This window comes from Ylistrum balloti, unplaced genomic scaffold (genome assembly GCF_031769215.1).
Source record: "Ylistrum balloti isolate Yb309-2 unplaced genomic scaffold, AGI_CSIRO_Ybal_v1 Utg371426, whole genome shotgun sequence".
Taxonomy (NCBI): Eukaryota; Metazoa; Mollusca; class Bivalvia; order Pectinida; family Pectinidae; genus Ylistrum; species Ylistrum balloti.
In genome coordinates, this window is record NW_026782749.1 from 27,432 (window position 1) to 49,920 (window position 22,489).

General features: G+C 33.9%; 1 protein-coding gene across 1 annotated transcript; it reads right to left on the bottom strand.

The window, feature by feature from the left end:
• Positions 1–9,605: 9,605 nt before the first annotated feature.
• LOC132562466 (cell death abnormality protein 1-like) lies at positions 9,606–22,185 on the bottom strand. The gene is made up of 15 exons (XM_060227207.1): positions 22,107–22,185; positions 18,572–18,784; positions 17,119–17,373; positions 16,746–16,848; positions 16,214–16,308; positions 15,970–16,065; positions 15,725–15,820; positions 14,590–14,685; positions 14,324–14,419; positions 13,340–13,435; positions 11,909–12,004; positions 11,539–11,640; positions 11,261–11,351; positions 10,494–10,534; positions 9,606–10,311 (listed from the first exon to the last, which is right to left on the bottom strand). Exons 1-15 carry the CDS (start codon positions 22,183–22,185, stop codon positions 10,226–10,228), a joined length of 1,641 nt encoding a protein of 546 aa, XP_060083190.1. The 3' UTR covers positions 9,606–10,225.
• Between the last annotated feature and the right edge of the window lie 304 nt (positions 22,186–22,489).

A 22,489-nucleotide genomic window follows, 5' to 3' on the forward strand; every position in this document is an offset into this window, starting at 1 on the left:
TACATATACACACATCAGTTTACGTCGTTGTATGCTATGTTACAGTATAATTTATGACTACATTATTTTTATGGACCATTTTTTTTTTTTTTTTTTTAATTTCATAAATTTAATCCGTGGAAAATATAAGACTTACATAGAAATGATGAAAGTAAAAATGTAAACATTTGGGTTTTTTAAATCACACAGTCTTATTTGTTCAAATAAAACCACATCCAGCTCTGATAGTAAATACATCATGTTCCTTTCCAAACAAGACATGAAAAGGAAGTTTAGTCTTTGAACACTATCAATAAGTTGAGGCGTTATCGTAATAACGAGATCAATTTAGTCGTATTAACGAGATCACTAAACTTAACTCGGCATTACTTACATGGATTTATCAAGACTCAGAGGGCGGGTGCGGCGATGAAACAGTCTTATTTTCCTTGTACTTTTTCAAGATTTTCCATGTAAATACTTCTATTATTCATAGTTTGCCCTAGTTTATGTTAATTGAGTTTGGATTCTGATTATGTTAACACGTTGGTATTTTCTTGATGCCCTCATAACAACGAGATAACATAGGTCGTAATAGCCAAATAACAAAAGTCGTAATAATGAGATCATTATAACTTTGTATGTAGTACTAATCAGCTCCCTTAATATTCGCTTAGGTCAATTCGTCAATTTTAATGATAAACACGATATTGAAAGACACATTCAAACGGTAGTACGAGAAACAATAAACCGCCACCCCCACCCAATCCTCCCGTAGTAAGAGGGACATTAACACCATAACACGAGGTACAATCACCCCCTACTACGAGGGACATTAACACGGTAACACGAGGTACAAACACGGTAAACCGAGGTACAATCACCCCCGTAGTACGAGGGACATTAACACGGTAACACGTGATACAATCACCCCCGTAGTACGAGAAACATTCACCCCCGTAGTACGAGGGTTGTTAACACGGTAACACGAGGAACATTAACCTCCTAGTATGAGGGACATTAACACGGTAACATGAGAAACATTCACTCTCGAAGTACGAGGGTCATTAACACGGTAACACGGGAAACATTAACCCCCGTAGTACGAGGGTCATTAACACGGTAACACGAGGAACATTAACCCCCTAGTATGAGGGACATTAACACGGTAACATGAGAAGCATTCACTCTCGAAGTACGAGGGTCATTAACACGGTACAACGAGGAACATTAACCCCCGTAGTATGAGGGACATTAACACGGTAACACAAGGTACAATCACTCCCGTAGTACGAGGGTCATTAACACGGTAATACCTTTGTTAACCTTTAAACAGTCTGTTTGTGTTACAAAGAGTGCACGGGTATTAACAAGCACATATACACATATACAAACATCAACAATTTTGAATTACGAAATAATCATGAATCAGCTTCAAAGTCTTTAATGCATAACCAGCAATGAAGAAAATATCGTAAGTATCCACCGAGTGTAAGGATTAAATAAGGGGATTCTTAAACATTGGTGCAAACAGTGTACACCCGGATGACGTTTATACATTAGAACGAAATTGTAATGCTTTTGTTTCATGAATTGTCATATCGTGATGGTCAGAAAAAAATAAACGTTTTAAATATTGCTAATATTGCATAATGGCCTGAAATGTTACTTGTAGCCGCTACATGATATGTCTATTGGATAACGAAATGTTCAGACAGAAAAATTCAAGTAAAATGTTATATCATTATTTTCAATAGAAAAGATAGCTCTTTATATTGAATGTATTTTTTATAATGTGCATGCTTTGCTTCTTTGTTTATTTGTTCAAAGCTACACTATTATGGTCCAACTTCCCGTCTAGGTTTTGACTTTTTCGTTTCAGTCACTTTTGATTTTTCTCAATCGCTTCCTAGAATTTATGTCCTTAGTATCACCGACGAGTCCTAGGAGAACGAAACAGCTGTATGATTCAGCTTTGTTATACTGTATCTTATTCTTTGTTGTATTTAAAGGTGTTATTCACTTATGTGCCTTTGTACGATCTCTGAATTAAAATTTTCAAGAATGAAAGAGCCTACAGTTCCGGGCATGATGAATGCAGCTCTCTTCACTTTCAGTAAAGTTTGTTTGGTGATTTTTACAAAATTGATACAATACTTTTGCCTACATGCAAATGTGTTATGAAAGTTTGTATTGTAATTGCTTAAAAGGAATTATCCTCACAATATTTTTAGTACATGTAATTTTTTTTTGGAACTTGTGTATTGATACCAACAATAGAGTTGTTTACATTCACATTATGGAGATTTGTTTGGAATGACACCTAACTTATGAGTATATGTACTTATTTAAGAATGATAAATTCCGTAATTGTGTGTTCAATCTGTATGGGAGTGTATGTGGTATGTTTTATGGGATACGTCCAATCTGACCTCAGTTGATACATGAGGGTATTGATTATAGTCGAACGATGCCAGAACACAGATTATGCTTTTGTGAAGTAATTCAAATCAGTCTGCAACGGCTTTGATTTGACTTTGTCACATTCATAATGCTGTTTTGCCTTTTCAAAATCTGATAAGTTCCTGCAGTGTCATTTCATGCACATGTCTGTGGTGTCCAAAAAAACCTCTGACATGTCAAGGAAATGTCTAATTATGATATTCGTCTTATAGATAACTGCTACTGAAGCTTTGATGTTTCAGTTTATCACTATGTTGCTCATATAGTTTCTAAAGATACTTTAGCATTACTGGCACTGGTCATTAGTTTAAACAAAGGCAACAAAATATACCTTCATGTGAATTTGTACAAAATAGCACTTACTATTAGCCATAACTGAAATCAAGTTCCAATAAAAAAGTAACAGGTGCATGAATGAAGAATTGTCTTAATTAAAAGCAACGGTCAAAGAGAAACATTTTTTTTAATCCTTATCATGATTCGATGCCGGATTAGTAAACGCCTGCTAGTCTTCAGTTTTTCTTGTATAAACTCGAATTCTAGTTCATGACAAATATGAATGTCATCATAAACATCCAATATAAAAGGAATTTAGAGATAGATATGTTTCAGGAAAAAATCATATGCATGTTTGTCCTGTATTTACGAACTACATAATGAATTCCGGACGTTTCGCGAGAAGATGACGAGAAATCTGAAATCCATCCACTTTGTCACCAATCTTTATACTGTCTCTAGCACTATTGATACAGCAGAACACACCGCTCGGTGTATACCCATCTCAAAAAACAAATATATGATATAGAGTATCTAACGTATAAAGACTTATGCTTAAACGAATAAAAAAGAAAAGACACAAAAAATCCTTCTTATGCGAAGCGAAGGTCTTTAGTTTTCTTATGACATTATTGTTTAAAAGTGTCACTTTTGCTGATAAATCTCACCTGAGGTGTCTACAATGTAATAAGGAATTCATTTTAATTACCGAGAAATTGAGCCTTCACTTGAAGTCAGTGTATTGAACTAGATAAATGAATTTGTTTTTCTTGATTGCTGCTTTATGACTTGTCAATATTTCTTGTCATTTCTCGATGAAAAATAAAATCTGACCTCGCCCACTTGGCAATGACTGTAGGAGTCAATGGCAACAGACCACCTGATGAGTGGCTGTCATTCAATCAAGTAAACTAGAACAGACTTCAACGACATTAAATATTTTAATACCTTTCAACGTACACATCAATTTAAAAAAAAGATGAAATAATAATGAAATTGACAGGAAAATATATTTATTATTCCACATTTTCACACATTTTGAACTTCGGTCTAAAAAGCAATATCAGACCACCAGATTAAATCAGCGTCTGCTTATCAGTTTGTTTATCCGACTTACGATAACAGGAAGTATTTCAATCTCGGTAATGTCTTTGGCTTTGATAACGAAAATTATGTATATGATCCGCTGAATCATGAATTAGATGGTGATCCAGGAAACATCAGCAAGACATTATCTGTCGTATCTGGAACAGCTAGGAATAACTATCAAGCTGCTCTTCACACACTCACTATCACCAATGACTACTTCTGTCACGTGTGGTCTCGGAGCCTCTCCGTCCACTGATTTGCAAAATACATTTCTGTTTGTCCCTTTATTTTTATTTAGCTCACTCAACTTTGAATGACTGAAAATGGCGCGAATAAGCTGTCACATCACTCACGCTCCAATGCTTAGTGATTTGTCAAACAATATCCTTAACTAGATTACAAAATTGATAGATGTATATGTTTTAGTTTAGAAACGCATTTCAGAAATTAATTATAAGCTTTGTTAGACTTTATTTACTTTCATATAGCACATGCATGACAAAATAACTGATATGCAAACTAATTCGTTCAGTTCATTTATTACTTAAATATTTTCATATCAAAGCTTAATTGAAATAGGATATAAATACTAGAAAAGGAGGTTGGATCATTATAGTTTCTTCATATTGATTATCGTATTTGGATAAATCGAAACAATATTTTTCTTTTATTTTGATGAACAATGTCCTTATGCATCGTATTTATTGTCATCAAAAAATAAAGATGTTGATATTATATGTATTGTAGATATTGGTAATATCACGTAAGTACTTACTGGCATCGTTATAGCATTGATGTAATCTGTCCTGCCATTTGTATATCGACAGAAGTAAACAATTATGAAATTAAATCTTTCATAAAATGTACAACATTATTTCAAACAGCCTGTGGTTTCATTCACGGAAAGATTTAAAGCTGAGCTTGAAAAAGTTGACGGCGACATGATTGAATTGAACAAGTAAAATATATAGATAATCTGAAAGAAAGGATCTAGAGAAAAGAAGTGAGTTTTCAGAGTTTCGACTTGGATAATACAACGTCCTCATATACGGAATAGAAGTCACACATAAGGAAAACATGAACGCTGTGCGTCATTATTTTCGTACAGTCGTTTATGATTATCTATAATATCCATCGTCTCTCTCAGAGAAACACTAATTTAAACACTACAAATTATCATCCAACGTCGATAAATGTGACATTAGATACTATGGATGTTATGCACCTTCCGAGAGGTGACCGGATTACGATCGTGACCGATATACGAGACTTAAACAAAAATGCTTAACAATCAAGGATCGGATACACTATGAGACAAAGAGTCACAAATATAAAGACTAAGATTCAAGGGTCTCTTGCGGTGATAGATGTGTGATTAGAAATGAGACCAAAATATCTTAGTAAAGGTCCATGGAATATAGTTTAAACTGAATTGAAGTATGTGACCTAATTACAAGGAAAAGTGCCAGAGAGAATGATCGAATGAACTGTATTGCTGTAGTTATTTTGATAATCTAAAGACCATAATTGTTCGGAAAATACGATAATAAATGAATTGTTGTTAAGTTGTTGAGTTCTTCAGTTGATGTTTGTTGAAATGATCTAAGCTAAAAAGAAGGAATTTGAATGTAAAATCACACTGAAAGACGTTCAGTTTTAAAATGTCAAAATAACGAGAAAAAAGCCCAGGCTTTAATGGATTTTGAGCATTTTGTTCTGTTAAATGTTTCTGCGCGTGCAATTTTTTGTCAATTACACAAAAACAATGTAACATCACAATGATTACAAAAGACAATAAGCCAAGAGACCTTTTGAAGAATTGGAGATCAATTTCTCTCTTTAATGCGACCTACAAATGGTTTTTGCATGCTTAACTAACATATGATTGAATGATATTATGAGGACCAGACAAATGAAAAAAATGGCCAAAGAGGCATTTGACGACATGGAGCTACATTCCAATAATCAACTCTTTATCTATATCTAAACTCGTCAACTTGATTATACGTCTCCTTCATCCTACAAATAAACATCTAGTTAAACTGAACACAATTATTTTCTCAAACGTTTGGCGTGGCACTACCGAAAGCAAGAAAGCAAAGAAAATCCAAGGCAAAGAAGAATGGGTTAAATATGATACACTTGGAATCATTCCAATAATATTACCTCAAGATAAGCTGGATAAGTATAATAGTCAATAACACATGTTCCTGTCGGGTTCATATTTTACTAGTTGTATCCAAAACAATCTTTGAGGAAGGCTTACAAATTTATATTTTCGGTGATGCGTTTTATAGGCAAATTCTAGATTTATTGGGAATAGATCAAGGAAGGAGGTGTTTTTGGATGTTGTATGAAGTAAAAGTATTTGCTCCAACTAAATATAGGTATGTGTTGTCAGGACCATAGTGGTAGAACTCAAGTTTTACAATTAAAAAACGGTAATTATTTTACAAAGAATGCTATGAGCAAAGTGTATATAATGTACGATTTTTTATGCTGATGGCAAATAATATTTTTACAACAATATCTGGATTTTCTTCGGCGTTTATCCATCATTTACTATATATAATGTTCTGAAAAAGACGATTACCAAGGATCTTTCTATTTTAAGAGGAGTCCAGTTATCGGAGGATTTACTCATGTACCTTAAATTTATTAAAACGGTTGTAAGATATGGACTTGTACAGTCAATTGGATCATCATTGATTAAAAGTAATGTTTCAAAGTGGAAGAGGGATCTTTATCTTGAGAAAGATGATAAATGGTGGAGAAAAATGAATAAATCTAATTTCATGGTAGCTAAAGACAAAACAACTACAGTGGTTAGAGTCTACGCTGGTACATCGTGTATTGCCAACATTTTTGTTCTTTGGCGAGTTTAAAGTGTTGGGCTATCTCATATGTACTTTTTGTAGAGAGGAACAAGAAACTTTTTGCATTATGTTTACGACTACACACAGGTAAATACAGTTCTTAGAGAACTGAAACAGTGGTTACAGGAGAATACCTTCTTATTATTTGGCCAGAACACTATTTATATGCTATTTAAGCAATATGTTTATTAAAATATACTTCATAAGATGTATGTTTGCTTTGAAGTTTTGAAAACTCATATTTGCTATTACTACAACGGGGAAAATGCATGCACGATCAAATGAATTTCTCTTCACTCTTCAATGGATGGGAGAGGATGGCATGAATTACTAGATAAATCAATGTTAAGTATTATACCTAAATGGATATATCTACAGTGGCAAGGAAAGTTTCTGAAGAAACTGTACGATAAAGACAGTGTTTTAATCGTATCGTTTGAATTTGATAGAACATTATTCTCTGTAGTCACCAAATGTCAAAATGACATACAATAAACTTATCATATGGTGATTGTACTTACGATTTTCTATAATATAATACGTTATGTTCAATTCTACACAGTATCCCCCAAATATCAATTCAAACAAGGGTATTTTCCATACAGCAGTAATACAGCTAAAGCATTGAATCTATCACCGAAGTAAATCAGTCAAATTGCTATAATCAGTCTGTAAACAACTTTAAATCACCTACTTTCAGATCTGCTGGTTTGGAGGAAGATGAACAGGATCAGAAACACATCCCTGGTAAACACAGCTCTTGTAACAGTCATATTACAGACGTATTTCCCAACGTCAATGTACCGTTCAAATGATGTTTGTCTTTTAAATATGTAATCACGCACATACGTTCATTAACAGAGAATTAAACCATTTAGCTCTCAGAGACAGCGTAAACCGTATACTACTTGAATTGAATACCACGCTTTGGTGCACACACTTCTTTTATTTACCTGTACTTTTTAACATCAAATTTCCACTAGAAATCAATGATACACACGCTAGAAAATAAAACCGTAAGTTTCCATTGGATATATTGTTTCCAGCGTCATATGCTGGTACAAAATAAATAAACAAAATATACTCGCAAGTTTCTTTTCGATTTCCTAAATTACGATAGCCATACAAATCGTATTTTAATGAAAAGTCTATTCTTTTCTGCTTCATGTTGAATATCCAATAAGTTAGAAACAAGGACTAAATGAAAATTAATATGGCGGACTGATGTGTCAGCCTGCCGTTACCGTGATTAGCGTATGTTATATCATTGTGCTGCCTCAGCAGCTGGTAAGAGTAGCCCTATCAGTTGTGTAATTTTTCCCCACTGTATTGTATTTCCCTGTGCTTTTAACTTCTTTATGCACCCTGTGGCATACATGTTTGTCCATTACATGCGCAGTGTATGTTATATATGTGTTTGTTTGTGTGTATTTTAACACAACCATCCCTTCGTTCTTTTTGTTTCATTTTAGCATTTAAAATGGAAAAAAGACCGACCGACTGTAACTATAGGAATTACTCGGCAAGCGTCTTCAACTATGTATCGCACTGTCTTCTTTCAAATCCAAGATAGCCTCCCTTTATCAAGTACAAACCTAGGTTCTGATTGATATGAATACACAACCTTGGTACATGTACCATGACTCCTTTTGAAGTAACATCTGTTATTGTTTCCAATAATGTAATATTTCCGTTCGAAACCATTCGATGATTTTTCATCACAGTTGATATTCAATATAATGTTAACTGATAAAATTGAATATTGTATAACAATCAATTATATGGGATGATCTATGAAGGGAGAGGGATAGATAGAATGATTAAGGATGAATTTTTCAAGTTTTCAAGAATTATAATGTCATGACCGAGATGGAATTTGGAAGCATGAAAGATGTTTTTATGCTTTATTTTGATGAACTTCTAATCCTGTTCGGTATTAATAAAGAGTAGACAAAAAGATGTTACAATTGAAGTAGTCATTTACAATCAACTGTAAGCTGATGCCAGAATGTTAAATCATGAAATTATTTCAACATTTTTTATCCTGATTCTTCAATATACATATTGAAAATTGCAAAATTGAAAACACAACTAATTTAATACCTCAAAATAATTCGCTTCACGTTTTTGTAAATTAGCGCATTGATAAATTCATATCAGTAATACTGGCTTTACATTAACCACTATACAGAAGCGACAAATCACGCAGACATATTTTATCGCAATGCCTGCATATCTTGTTAGGTCACCGCTTTATAATACTAATTAAAATCTAAAATATTCTCAAAATAAATTTGACACAAAAACTAGGCAAACCTTAAATGAATGGCTATTGTTACGTTACGGAATTAACGTACAACAAATAAAACCCAACAGCTAGGTTAAAATTCAAACAATTTAATAACAACAAATAAATTCTATACAGTACAATTCAAAATATTGCGATGGTGTACAGAGCCAGCTACTACTTAATCAAAAGTCAGAACTTATCTCTCAGTGGAAATCCTCCAAATCCAGATGAATCCACAATAGATTGTCCAGAAAACCGGGTAACCGCAGAATAATCCAAGATTTATTCCCACGCTGGGTATATATAAGTGCAAGTCCACAAGGCACTATCACTAAATCACTGTACAAGTCCACACTTCAGAGACTGAAGTCTCAAAATAAGCTCACTCAAGGCGTTAAAACTTCAAAAAGGCTCATCAGGGTCAGTTCCATCATATTTATATACATTAAAGGTTTCTAAAGTTCTTTTCTAGATGATTCTAGACTAGCAGGTACCTAGCTTGTTAACATGTGTCTCTAGAAACTTCCGGAAACACCCAGGTAATTCTAATAACCGAACTTTCTAGATTTAGAAACTTCGGGAAACACACAGGTCATTCTAGTAACCGAGCTTTCTAGAAAAATCTGCCTAGCACGATCTACACATATTGTGACAAATAATTATAAGGAGTTTTTTTATGTAAACAACCAATAAGATACAATGCATGTAAACACGGCACATCTGAATTTGGATTAATACACACCATCTATACATAACACTATGTATTCTGTGTTTTATCAAGGTATAGATTACATTAGAAATACGATGGTACGACTCAAAATTCCAAAATGATTTAAGGGCACTAAGGTGTTGGCAGATTATACCTATTTTCGGTGAATATATGATAAATAGGAAAATATAGATTGAAATAGTCCTTCCGAGTACAACCTACAAGATATTTTATACAGCAATCTCAAACATACTGAATGGAATATTAAGCAAATGTGTTAATCTCTTTACAAAAGATAAAAAATGTTTTTAAAATGTTACTCAGATCAAAAACTGTCAAGTAAATAATTGCTATATATGTGTTATCAAACCATATATTTACGGTTAAATATTTATGTGAACTTCTATACCGACAACTCATACAAAGCATTATGTTGTGAAGTTTGTACTATAACATCCCTTCGGTAACAACATTGTTTAACAGATATGAGTCGTGCAGCATAAATCTGATATGACGGTCAGTTGTGGGAATGTGACAGCCCGATTATTTGACGATCATTTCATAGACGTGTGGCGCTCCTTCCTGTTCATTCGAAAGAGACGTATAATTTGGATCCGGAACGGATGATTCTGTAAGGCAATAAAACGAAATTGACGAGAGTAGGATTTTTATATAGTTAAACAAATGACGTAGAAAATGTTATTAAAAAGATATTTTTGAAGGTGACAGCAAATAATAAATGCCTTATATTATAAATATGTCTGTCTATATATCGAAAAATCGAAATAGTACTTTTGTCTTTACTCATTACCTTTGTCGTTATCTGATGACTTTTTTCTATTTTGGATTATTCTGTAAAGATAGAAAGTTGATAACTGTCAATCAGAGGAAGCAACATCGGAGGTGAATCACGATATCGGGTTTTTCTCTATTTGTTATTGTTATGATATATTGCGTTTCAAGCTTTAAGAATGCAAAAGTATACAAAAAACATGACAAAGAAATATTTTCTTATTAAACAAAATGACTTTCCCTGCCCGGAAATGTTGCAATGACATTTCAAAAAGCTTAATCCTACCATGTCTCTTTCTTTGCCGTATTCCTAAATATCCTCTATAAATTATAACCGTTTTTTCTGTCTTGAAGGCAAATTCGTATCGAATTTTAATTTCCGTAACGTTAAGTATCTATTAATGATGGACACTTTAGCTAGTGTACGGAATAGTTTAAAATCAATTTACATTCACATGGTGTTTTATAAAGAGTTATTCCACCTGCTATATGCAAATGTGACTTTTGCTCAGAATAACAACATGTTTGTTTTTAAACATTTAAGCATTAAATAAAAGTAGCGCATTACCCGAAACTGACATTACTTAACGGAACGTTCTCAGAACAAATCTATGATGGTCAATGTGATTATATACACCGAAAAACAATAATTTGACAAATCAACAGTACTGTTCTTCTGTCGTTTGTTAACAATTTTTAGCAAGAATTGTATAACTTTGATAAACGACTGTAATTTTCATGTTGGAAGTTTTGTGGATGACAGCACACTTTACTAATGTTACTTACCGAAGTAGACATATTACCGTTGTGATGAACGCAGCAATCAGTAAACCAATAATGACGGCTTGAACAGCTATTATGATTAGCTTATGATCGGCTGAAATATAACAAAAGAGTCTGTTTGCTATTAAATCAGTACTGATCTTCCCCTCTCTGTTCAGGAAGTAGACATTTATTTCCTATAACATGCTTCAATTAGTCTTGCTCTCTTACAATTCATGCTTGAAAATGAAATGCTGATGTTAAGGAAATTATCTCGAATATTTCGAAAAGTATATACTTACCAGTGCTGATACAATGACCGTCGTCTTTGTTACACGTACTGTCAGTGCAAGTGTCCAGACAATCTGCACCACACACAACTCCATACTTTCCCGCATAACATTCTGCACAAAAAATACCATGACTAAATCACTTCATAATCTTATCCTTGAAGAATGTCACACTGATAGATATAACATAAAGAGTTATGCTGAGTATTGTTTATTCTATTATGCAGTTCTGTTCTAATTTGTTGTGTAAAATTTGCAATGGACTATCGCCGTGAAAGATATTGTATTAACGTCAAACAGTAGAATTTGCCATCAATTTCTTCTTTTTGTTTATCTTCTAAGACTTACAAATATATGCATAAAACACGTCTCGCTACTTTACCTAAACATTGTCCAGTTTGTTGATCACAAACGAAATTTTTACAAGTCACGGGGCACGTTAAGGCACATGTCGCATCATACTTTCCGATAATGCAATCTACAAGTGAAAAGGAATTCTAATTTTAGAACAAATGTATCAACAGTTTTATTTTTTATCAGCCGTCGCTAGTGTCATTATTTATGTTTATGTGTAATATTGTGAATTGCAAGACTTTAAAAAAAATCTTCGAATTTTGAAAATCATAGCATCATCTCGAAGGATTTTTTTTTAAAATTCACTTTTGAAATTTTAAAAAGAGGTGATAAGAAACAGGGAAGACACAGGAGTACCAAAGATACCATAATGATCCATAGAAACCTTGTCTCTCGTTGAAGATTGTTAATATTCACTCATATTGCAAAATCGAATTCCTGAGTCAAATATTTAAGAAGTATTCCATTTTTTGTAGCGTAGCATTTTGATGGCGTCAAGTTAATATGTGTCGTATTCCTTATTCAAACAAAAAGTGGGTCTTTTGTATATTTAAAATTTGCTGATCTTTTGTAAACTCTTTTGAAGAACAGAATTAAGTTTCTGTTACATGCTTTGATAAGATCAATCTTGTTTTATCAAAGCAGGCCAGCAATTCGAAAGAGAATGACATGGCATCATCTAGAAACACTTTAACATAATCTAAATTCAAAAATATTTTTAAGGCAAAATAGGTATGGCCGTTTATTTCTAACATGGTTCGTGGTCGCGAACATTGTCTTTTATGTATTCTTTTTTGGTGCTTGATGTTTCCTCACTTCTTGCCTTTGAGCTTAATGTTCATTCAAGTGGAAAAAAAGTAAGTCGCTTCTTTTCCAAAGACATACCAAAGAAACTAAATGATATTTTCTGTTATCCGATTGTCGCTGATGGGATGTAAAAAGATTTGTTAATCAGTATAATATGAACGAGAAAGTGTTATGCCACCGCGCCCAGGCTATGATGTTACAGTGTGATGGCACTAAAAAGTGCCCATCAGTGACCACATCATCAATGGAAGCCGTCCCTTTTTGACTGTAGCTATGGCAGAGAATTACAAACAAAATAGCAAACGTTTTCCATCCCCTATCAAAGAATCAAATTCCAGCCGTTTTAAGTTAAAAGATAGCACGTTATCCAGTGTGATACAGATCCCTAGGTAATATTGATATTGGATTCAATAAAGATAGTATCCACCAACACCTCAGACACTTCATAAACCTGTCCTTGTCTTCGACAATATAGTATGCAGACGTATGTTAGCAACCTATTCGTGGTGTAAATATAAGCAAACAATTTATACGTATTCAAGTGAATTGTATGACATTTGAAAAGAATATCATGAATATACGTTTGTCGTTCTCAATTGGTAACCCTGTGTCGTAAGGTCAAGTACAAAACAAAGAAGCAATATCAACTTGCCATAACAATGTCCCGTCTTGCGGATACAAACATTGTCTTTACAATTCTTCGGGCAGTCAATGTCACACGCATCCCCGTGTTTTCCATTGGTACATTCTGTAAAACAAGCCATTCCTTAGATAATCAAGGTCATAATTGTGTCATAATTGGCAATGTGACAGTCAAATGGTCAAGATTCAGTTCAAAAGTAAACTTTGAAATAAGCATATCTCCATTCCAACAATGTACAAGGAATCTTTCAATCTTTCAAGAAGTGAACTTGCCTATCATTCTTAAAAACAACTCTCATCTGATAATTGGTGTAATGTATGCCTTTGGATAGAATTCGTATTAAAAGTATCTCGTACAATACATTTTACTGATCACATATGCAATGCATTGTATATACGCATATAATACTAATTTCACTTGTAAAATCTTGTAATATGATATATCATTATATCATATAATGACAATGAAATGACGTCACTAACCCGTCGGAGCATTATGACGTCACAAAAGAATTAATAAAAATAACGTTTACTGCACTATTCAAACGTAATTTTCATGTCATAAACATACAGGTTCGAATTTGCTTCCCTCCCATTCAAATAAAAATGTCAAATTCTAGATATATCATATTGTTTTTCACGATTTTAGACATTTAAGTGCTATTTTCACTTCTCTAAAGATACTGAAAGTTTATAGAATATGAAAATAGAACACATTGAATATAAAGCATTTTCATATAACTATGGTTTGGAATTAAATCCCTGTGTTGTGAGTGAACACAAAGAACATTTTGAAGGATCCCATTGTGTATGAATTTGCATTTTAATTTCCAGTTGCCATTGAAGTTACAATTATAGTCTTTCGTAGCAAACTTGTAGTTGTTTTACAGAGAAACAGGCATTAGTTGTGTTGCTCTGATAAATATTTGCGTTTTTGTTTAGGTGATGCGCCGATTGAAATAAAGCGTGACAATTCAATTATATTATCACTTACCTGTACAATTTCCAGTGACCTTGTCACAGAACCTATCTTTACAGTTGTCAGAACATTTCTGATTACATATACTGCCATACCGTCCAGGAACACAATCTGCGAGTATAGAACAGGACCGAAATGACAAAACACTTATCTACTCTATCTGTTATTAACAAAAGATTTTCGGTAAGTTTACATGATTATCTCAATTAAGACTGAAATATTGTAAAAATACATTTCAGAATCAAATTTAAAAAAGGAAGAAAAAAAATGGAATCACTTACCAATGCAGTATGCGGTTTCTTTTTCGCACAATATATCGTTACAGTTTACGGAGCAGTTGTGTTCACATCCATTGCCGTATTTTCCAGGAACGCATTCTAAGAATATAGAATGAGTCCACAATTATATAAGATAAATCTACTGCATCTCACATTGCCAATATCATTGCTTTCCTTAATGTTACATATAGTAAAGAAAACCATGTAAGATAGAAATCGATTATACGGCGATTGTTAATGCAGAATTCGTCAAAATCATGTGTATCCATCTCACAGTCACTCCTAATTTTACTAAACGGTTGCATGCACAAGTTTGGACATGAATAGGAGAATAGTGTTAACAGTGGAGGGGGTTGGAGGGACCCTAGATTGTGAGGAAGTCATTTTTGTTTCATTCAGGTCAAATTAATTGTGATTTGTTGTTGTCCTTACAATTAACGGATTAACGTATTACCATACGAATCAGGGACACATTCTAAGGAAATGAATGGAGAATAAATTTCATTTCATTTTATTGACTTGATATAACCGTGAGTAAGTCTCAGTGACAAATGTGTACTTATCATTGTTTTTCGCGAGATGGGTTTTTAAGTAGTGAACGCAGGGGACAAATGTAAAATTCACCAGCAGAAAGAATATGTTGTAATCTGTGTAACCTTAAATATCCTACACCAAGTGTAACTACATGTTTCTAAACCAGAGCCAAATTATTAACGAAAAGCTGACAAATTAATCGCTTGTATCGGCATACTTTTTAGGGACACATTCTAAGGATATAAAACGTGCTATTCATTATCATTTGTGTTCGCTTGTTGTGTTTCTTTATACATTGTTGTCCACGTTAAGTAACTTCTATTAAAACTTTGGAAACATTACACAGGTCTTAATCTAAACGCAAAATCGATGTAACTATTACAAAATATAGAGTGTTTAATATGAAGCAATTCCGTTAGGATGACTTCCTTACATTGTGGAGAATAAGTGATTAAGCAAATGCTAGATAAGAACCTGTCAATTGTGAATAGTAACGACCTGAAGATATAAATATTTACAGGTTCATTATTTTCTTAAGTTGAAAATGTTGTAGCAATATATTATACGGTAAAAATGAACGAGGCTGTACTAAACGTAAATAAACCTGTACAGAACCCAGTGTCCTTGGCACACAACCTGTCCTTACAGTTTACAGAACAGTCCTCAGGACATGTATCGCCGTACTTCCCGTTAATGCAATCTGTAAACAACAGTACGTAGCAAACAACAGAAGAGAAACCAATTTGAAAATCTTGCGATATCAAAGTGACGGACAGGGGACAGAGGAAACACGTAAATTTTGCAATATCCCGGTACAACTTCACAATAAGGTATGAAAAAGACACTCACCTGTACAGTACCCGGTGTCCTTAGCACACAACCTGTCCTTACAGTTTACAGAACAGTCTTGGCCACATGTATCACCGTACTTTCCGTTAATGCAATCTGTAAACATCAATACGTAGCAAACAACAGAAGAGAAACCAATTTGAAAATCTTGCGATATCAAAGTGACGGATTTGGGACAGAAGAAACATGTAATTTTGTAATATACCGGTACAACTTTACAACATGATATGGAAAAGACACTCACCTGTACAGTACCCGGTGTCCTTAGCACACAACCTGTCCTTACAGTTTACAGAACAGTCTTGACCACATGTATCGCCATACTTCCAATTTGAAAATCTTGCGATATCAAAGTGACGGACATTTGGGACAGAAGAAACAAGAATACACTCTAGACACTCTAGACATATCAGGAATTTAAGCCATTAATAGATTAATTATGTTCCAATACATATTTTTATCCATCCCTGAAACCTTTTATTATATCTATATTAGACAATATTATTGAAGTTTTGTATTAAATCTTTGCAGTCATTTCCAAATATCAAAGTTATACGTGTTTTGTATTAGAAAAGGCGAGTTACAATGGACAGTGTTATGCCATACAAATGACTGGTTACTGCAAAAACTGACGCAAAAAAGTAAGGAATCATTTACTTCTTGTATCCATATCTAACATAATATGACCAGTCAATGGTGCTGCACAAATTCATTATTTTCTGTTAAATTCAGTCTTTGTCAAATTTGAGAAATTGTTGGCTCTTAGTTTTAGTGACTTACGGAAGCAAAAGCCCGTGTTTGAGTGACAGTTCCCCCCGTAACAGCTATCTGAGCACGCTTGACTACAGTCACCGTCACCGTGAAAGCCAACTGGACATCCTGGACACAGATATGCGCGTTATGGAAATATAATTTTGTTGTATACATTGTATTTTGTCAAATATATTGCTGTTCAGAATGAAATAATAATATCCATGCCAACGCAGTTTCTAATAAGCATTTGATAAATTGGTATTATAATGGAACTGAATTATCTGAAAGGTCATGTTTACAAATCGAATAAACATAAGACGTTTCCATTTCCCTACATTTACATAAAAAGCAGGCTGTTTAAAACAATGATATAAAATAGTTTGATAGTAAACTCACCAGACGCTTTTACCTCACACAATGATAGTATTGCGTCATCAGCATACCATTCGTACCGTTTCGGATTGTTTCTGTAGTTGTAAACAGTAATATACCGACCTACATACGGGCACCGGTGTGTTATTTTCAGTTGCACGGTGTCTTTAGTAATACTCCTCTCCTCGTAACAGAGGACACCGTGTGTAGGGGAATCCGTAAAATTGGATATATATAACTGGTAACCTGCTGTTCTCTCCTTATCCTTTGTAATCTCATCTAAATACAATTTAAAAAAAGGAAATAACATGATTTACTCGTAAGTGCTTTAAGAATATTAGGCTCGCATCCTGTTATTTTGAATGTAGCATTTTACATTATGCTTAATATTTAGTTTACATTCGTTGTTATTGGCATATACTTATGTACGGCTAGCAATCGAATGATTATAATTGTTTGAATATTGTATATTATTATCATTGAATATTGTCTCCTTAACTATATCGCAAAACAATTGTTCCTAATCTAAATGATAAAACCAACAGCTCCGAAAGATTCCATTGTTAACATGGAAAAGTCCGTACAAATATTGGGCATACATCGTTCGGTCACACGCACTATGCAGTATCTTGTGCAAGAATGTGCGAATGGAAGACATGTGTTGTGCGGTTCGATAAAAATGTTTGACTAACATCACAATTTAAAAAATAAAACAGAAAACTCGTTAGTTATGACACTTTAGCGATCATAGCAGTATAAAGATATTGATAGGTCAATACAAAGTCCATTTTTAATTCGACAGTTTTCGAAATAGCAAATGACCCCGCGTTTCAAGCGCATAATTTCACATCTCAGAGAGTGGCGAATTATGTGCTTCGAGTACCAAAAATACTTATTAAAGGGTATGCACGTGACAGGTTAGGATCTGTACCGGCTAGGTCTCATGTGTAACGAAATTCACCCATGCCGATATATCTAATTGAAAAAATTATAGAAAATTGAGTAATACAAAAGTAATGAAAATACAATTTCCTTTCTGACGGTCTGAGAATTTAGAATCATTGCTTAGACAAAAGCAGACGTGCCTTCTTTTGTATATAATGTATGTATTAGTGATTGCATGCAAAGACAATGATTCATCTATATTCGTTAAGTTTAATGCAATAAGGATATAACAGGTTGGTTTTTCTTTTTTTATCTTTGCTTACTTTATGAGTTTGCAGAAATCGTTGAAAAATGACACGTCATACCATACACAAGAATCAATACCGCAGTAGTTATTAACTTTATTTAACATTAAGCATGATTAATTGATTGGTATATGGTAATATATTGCCTTATGAAATGAACGAATGATTCTGTGGCAAGGACTATAGAAATAAGACAACGTCGCTAAAAATGAAAGCAGCATATTCCGGACACATCAATTTCATATGTTTTAAATGACAAAATGTATTTCTATTTGGCATATACGTACTTCTATAGATTATTTGTATAGTATTGATGCTGCTCATTTGTCCAAGATCGACACGCCACCAAGCAGTCTTAGGACTTCCATCTGTCATCGTGTGTGTACAACAATTAGACTCTATATTTGTAGTTTCACATCCGTCCACAGCTGCTCCTGCCAGCCATTTATAGTCAAAATAGTCACTACTTTGCTCAGCAGTCTTCAAAGCAGCGATATTGCCTTTAACAAAAGATGGAGAAGATTTCTTATAAATAGATGATAAATAACTTCCTGTCATCATCGCATAATTTGTGTGAGTATGTAATATTTAACCCTTTTTTTAAATCACCGGCTAATTTAAAATAATTTGGAGCATTATCAATGAACTTCCATGAAAATTAATCTAGAGTTTTTTTTTCGAAACCAATTATAGATGCCATTCCTAATTATGCAAGACCTCTTATGCATACTCGTACTTGGTAATTGGAGTGATGAATCTGTTATAAATGAGACATTCTTACATAAACATACAAAATCAATCAAGAAATGATACAGTGGCAAGTACCTTGTAGCTGTATTTGCACTCAACACCCATAGCCTATAATGTATTTGCAACACGACTGTTAACTCATGTTCAATGATTATCAAATCATAGAAAGGGCAATTGATGTGTCAGTAAGATTACTAGTTGTAAAATTTAATATTACAATTTCCTCCCCGATAACGATAACATGGTATGAAAAAGAAAACAAAATGCAGGAACTTGCGATATATGTATACTGGACATTTTGTACACGATAACTCTAATCACAAAATGTAAATTTGGACATATAACATGTGTAGGTCATGACTATAAAATTTCAGAGAGAAGAAAAGAAAATAACTAACATGACTTAGGTCAATTGATAATTTTCATCATTTTACAAATAGACGTGAATGTCTATAGCTTAAGAATATTTTTATATAAGACGGACATGCTTATTTCATTATGACCAAACAACCCTTCCAAAAACGTTGTTGGAGAGTTACCGGAACAAATTTAAGCAACCTATTTTTCTGACAGCAGACATCATAATTTGGGAAGGTCAGTTAGAAAACCTTATATATTTATCTATTTCATATAGTTTTTACAAAGGTTATCGAGATTAGTATTTGAATTTCTCTGACATAGAACGGTAACAATACACTTTCCATGATAAAAGGCAAAACTGGCAAAATGCATGTTTTCGTCATTTTATGCCTGAAAACATTGGAATGGATGTAAACTGAACCGTGTTTTGATATATTCAAAAATGAGAATTATCATCCTATTTTGTTTAGATTCCTCCGATAAAGAATAAAAAGTCAACCCATATTTTATCATTGTACATGGATTAAAGATTCGACCTGTTCCAACTCAGCGTATTGATGCCTGGAATCTAATTTGGATTATAAAAAAGTTATACATGTTTGTTCCAGTGATCATAATCGCAAGCAAGTCCTATTCTGTCACTCTCTACCGAAAGTGGTTAATGTGAATATTTGTCTACTTAAGAGGACAGTCAGGAAGTTTCCCATCCAAGAAATTATTAGTTAGCTTCACCAAATCACTAGTCCCATGACCAGGAATAGAATATATTGTAGTGTTTTGCATATATTTAGCGACTGTCTCAGTACGACGGGGTTATATCTTTTGTATTTACTCAGCGTCTGTCCATGCACAAATTGAAAGAATTACCTCAATGAGACAAAAAACACACAAGTCAACATCACTTCTCATTACAAATTTAGAATTTTATACAGCAATACTAAATGATAGATTAACCAACATCCTACAACTGTTGACTCGCCAGTGATGCCAAGGGCTTAAATACAGCTGAGGCAAATCCTGATTGATTATGATGAATATTTGTAGAAATGGACAGGTTTGATATGCCTTCTTTTGAAAGGTTTTCTATTACCACACTTCTGTCCCTAATATCTCACGGTGTATTGACGAGATTTACTTTTTTCTCCGACGCACGTAACTTTATAAAGGAATTACTCATGCACACTCACTATACCTCCTACAAGATATAGCGCCAGGTGTCAGAATTGACACAATACAAACCATGTTCGCTTCCGTGCGTTTGTTTTCAATAGGTTATGCTAGCTTGTGTGTTTAAGTGGAAACGCAAAATAAGATGGGGAGGTGCACTAACCCTATAATTTAATTTTGTAATTTTCCATATATCTGATAATTTCAGAAGAAAGTCACAACATGTATTTATTCTGAATTTTGAAACATCATCTTTATAAATGGAATTCCTACATGTAAAATAATTCAGGCCCAGTCTGTGTAAGCGGTATATGGATGACACATTAGAAATAGTTTTTAAAAAGTCACAAAAAGATTTGACGTCTCATATCAATACAGTAAATACCACCAACAGCATGAACTTCACATGTGAGAAAGAAATCAATGGCGCTATGCCATCCCTTGATACCCTCCTAGTAAAGAAAGCTGACGGTATTATCTAAGTATTGGTCTATAAGGACAAGACCCACACAGACTAATACCTCAACTTCCGTTCTCACCAACATTACACCAGAAATTAGGCGTTTTACGAACCATGCTCAACAGTTGTGAAACGATTGTCACAGAAGAACAAGACAAAACCACATCCATAGCACCATCAACATGTGGATACCCTGATTAGGCAATCCAGAAAGTAAACGATGAATCTGATGTAAGCGAAAAAGATATAAGAGATGAAACACCAAGAAAAAGAACAAAACGAAAGAACAAGTTGTCATCTCTGTTATCAAAAGCCTCTCAGAGACCATTCAGATAATTTACTATGGTCATGGCTTCGCAGAGGCCTTGAAACCTCACAAAACGCTCCGAAATTTCCTAGTCCACCCTAATTATGAAACACCCAAAGAAAACGCCGCAGAATGCGTATACAAAATCAGATGCAAGAACTGTGTAGCATCATATATCGGAGAAATAGGCAAGAGATTCGGGGTCCGACTAAATGAACATTTGAAAGACGCAGAATTCCAAGAAGGCAAAAATTACTACAACAGACCGAAACATTCCCTGATCAATAAATCTGCACTTACATGTCTTTCCACACAGTAAAATATTATCATTGACCGGGAAAATTCCTGAACAGTCGACAGGAAAAACCACCTTTTTTGATGGTTGATTAGGGAAGCCATCAGGTTACGCCGCAGCGGGCCAGTGCTTGAGGTGACCACACACTCTCGCACATCTATTCCCTAGTGTTAAATAAAGCGTAGTCGGATTGACTACAGTACATTGTTACCATCTGGTGTAATGTCTGGTTTATAATATGTTTATCACGAGAATACTAGTACGCTCCACACTGGTCATATTTCTGATGAAGGTGACCGTGTAGTCATCAAAACGTCACTCTTAAACCTTTTACTGGTTGTGTTATAATATCTTCTATTCTTCTGTTATACTAATACTGACATTCTATATAACGAACTTGTGTCCTATTACCTAAGAAAGCTGTATGATTGATTAAAGTTCGAACTCTCAAATCTTATCAGATTTCGTCCATTTATTACTCACCATCAGCACTGGTCCTGGTGAAAATGCCAAACAGGAGAACGAACACATTTTTGCTAAACAGCACTCGTTTGAACGCCATTACATATCAGAAACAAGGAAGTACAAGGCATGTTCTGACTGTGTCTTTTTGTGTTATTTATAGAACGTGCAGATCATAGTTTGATATCTAGCGAGGACAACCACTGAATAAGGTATAAACATTTTGTAAACATTCCAAGTGGCCGAGACGCTTGAAACGCCATCCAAAAATAGCTCAAAACTGCACTTAAAATTTCTACGATGTAAGGGGAATAATTCTTATTATTGTCATGTGAAATGTGAAGTGCTGGTTTACTGAGTTACGTTTGTACGAAAAAATTGGAAACAACATGTAGATATGAATC